The 2,506-nt window shown below is 32.9% G+C and overlaps 1 protein-coding gene across 1 annotated transcript in view; it reads right to left on the bottom strand.

Annotated features, from left to right (window-relative positions):
* Positions 1-6: 6 nt before the first annotated feature.
* Positions 7-2,506, bottom strand: part of LOC106878911 (lens epithelium-derived growth factor) — a 25,167-nt gene continuing 22,667 nt past the window's right edge. The window contains exons 9-11 of the mRNA XM_014928263.2: positions 2,214-2,243; positions 1,672-1,719; positions 7-582 (exon numbers count right to left, since the gene is read on the bottom strand). Coding sequence (XP_014783749.1) covers positions 1,672-1,719; positions 2,214-2,243 — 78 coding nt within the window. The 3' untranslated portion in view covers positions 7-582. The remainder of the gene's footprint in view (positions 583-1,671; positions 1,720-2,213; positions 2,244-2,506) is intronic.

The raw sequence follows: 2,506 nt of genomic DNA, 5'->3' as shown, positions 1-2,506 counted from the left end.
TAAGAATTAATTTATTATATAAATCAATCAAAATGGACAGGTTATCTATAAAAACAAATCAAGAGGGAAAATAAAATACTAGATTTTCTAATGGGAAGGGTTGATGGCAGTGCATTAGTTTTCACATTTTATGTTACTGTTTGTTCTAAGCAGATGAACAATAACATGCCAGTGATTAACAAACTAATTACCTCAGATATCTGTTGCATTCTAAGTTATGCAGCATAAACTCTGATCAGCAAACAGTGTATCTGATGATGATGAGGATGATGCTATACCAGAGCTATGCCAGCAGAGTTTATCTGATTTTTTTTTTTTTTTAAATTTAGCTAAAAGGATGAAAATAGTGCATATTTTGAATAAAAGATTCTTATATATGAACTGGAATTGAAAACAGTCAAATTGCATGCATACACACACAGTCACTTGCACACAGCCAAGTTTTTAAAAAAGGCTTCAGTCCATTCTTGGACCCGACTTAGGTGATGTAAGACTATTAGGTGATATAGATGAAGATGAGAAGTCTTTTGATGCCAACATACTGCTCCTAGCATTATTCAGACAGATGTATTTAAAGGGATCCTGAAAACAAAAACAAAAACACAAACATTTTACTTTATGAATTCTCAGTACAATGGAAGGAGACAACATAGTCATAAACAAATTATTATTTAACTCACTCATCCATTTCTTAACATTACATTTTAGCAACTAATTTATGATTCTTCTATCATGCAGAATCACCACGAGGAAAAAGTCTCATGTTCTCTTGTTAATTACCTTTTGAAATCATTATATGAAGATAAATCTTTAGTAATCTGATCTAATTAATAACTGAAGTTGTATATCAAATGTTCATGGAAGGAAGGTTTTTTTATCACTATGAGAAAAAGAGTTTGAATTTTCTGCAAATTAAAAGTCACATAAGCCAAAGCAGATATTGAAGCATGAAGTAGCCCTTGGACCTGTCAGATCGTGTCAAATTATCTGGTCTTTGCCAGCATGGAAGCTGGAGGTTAAAAGATGATGGCTCCTTAACCCTTTAACATTTAAACCAGCCATATCTGGCCCAAATATTCTACCTGTTTCGACATTGAAACTGGCCAGATCCAGGCTCTCTCACCTACCCTACAATGTCATTCTAAAAATAAACAATCACCTCTTTGAAACCTCAAAGCTATGAGATAATGCATGATTAATACAAAACAATGTGAATAAATAAGCATTGTGTTTAACAGAGTAATCTGATTGCTAAATGGTTAAATTGCCATCAATAAGTCTTTGTAGAAAGGATTTAAACCAGTAAATCGTAAATCTTAATTTTGGGATTAACCAAGAATTGATGGTTGCTTCCCATAAATAGTGGGTGGAGAAAATAGATGGATTGATGGAAATATTTTGCCAAATATTGTTTACACACTTGAAAACAGAAAATCCAGTTCAAAGTCCACTATGATTCACACTTGATTTCTATTTATTAATTTTTTTTACTTACTGCATTCAAAACTCATTTCAGAGTCACTCTTACAAAACCTGAAACATGTATATCTTTTTTTTAATTATAAAAAAGCGTGAGAGAAATACAGGAGAATTGACCAAACATGTCACTTTGAAATAACCGAAAAGTTCAATGTATGATAGTGTTTTAATAAAATTACTGAAATGTCTTACTTATTGTTTCTTGGGCCTTCCCGGTTTCTTCTGTCCACGCCCAGTTACCTGAGAGAAAGAAATGGTTAACACAGGATATATAAATTAGAACAACACTTCTCCAAAACTATGAAATTCAGTGCTCTATCTTATACGTAATCAAGTACCAAAAAGACATTTAACCCTTTCGTTACTAACCCGGCTGAAACCGGCTCTGGCTCTGAGTGCAAATGTCTTGTTTTCATAAGTTTTGAATTAAAATCTTCCACCAAACCTTAGTCACAATTTATGTGCTTAACAATAGCTGAATGATAACTAAGTTATTTTACTAAATTTTTTGTTATATTTAAAGTAATTGAAAGAAACAGAGAGCATCTCAAAATAAATACAGTAACGAATGGTTTAAAACAAATCATACATTCACATTAATCTTATCTAATCTGGCCTTCAATAGTAATGGCAAAATGACAAACACCAAATTGTGATTGTAACACCTCCCTCAACATAAAAAAGAAAATTTCCCAAAAAGAAACTGAAAGAGGTTAAAAGGGAAACTTCAATACCTTTTTCTGCTTCTCTTCACCATCTTCAGCCTAAAAAAGAAAGAAAAATGATTACATAACATTTGAATGAATGTATTTGATCAGGTGTGGCTGTATGGTTAAGTTTACTTTCTAACCACTCTGGGTTCAGACCCACTACATGGCACTTTGGGCAAGTGTGTTTTTTTCTATAGCCCCAGGCTGACAAAAGCCTTGTGTGTGCATTTGGTAGATGGAAACAGAGAAGCCATTGTGTGTTGACTTTGCCTTTCATCCTTTAGAGGGGGCAATAAAATAAGTACCAGTTGAGCACT

This window comes from Octopus bimaculoides, chromosome 4 (genome assembly GCF_001194135.2).
Source record: "Octopus bimaculoides isolate UCB-OBI-ISO-001 chromosome 4, ASM119413v2, whole genome shotgun sequence".
In the NCBI taxonomy this organism is placed as follows: Eukaryota; Metazoa; Mollusca; class Cephalopoda; order Octopoda; family Octopodidae; genus Octopus; species Octopus bimaculoides.
This window is presented reverse-complemented; position numbering and strand designations above follow the sequence as displayed.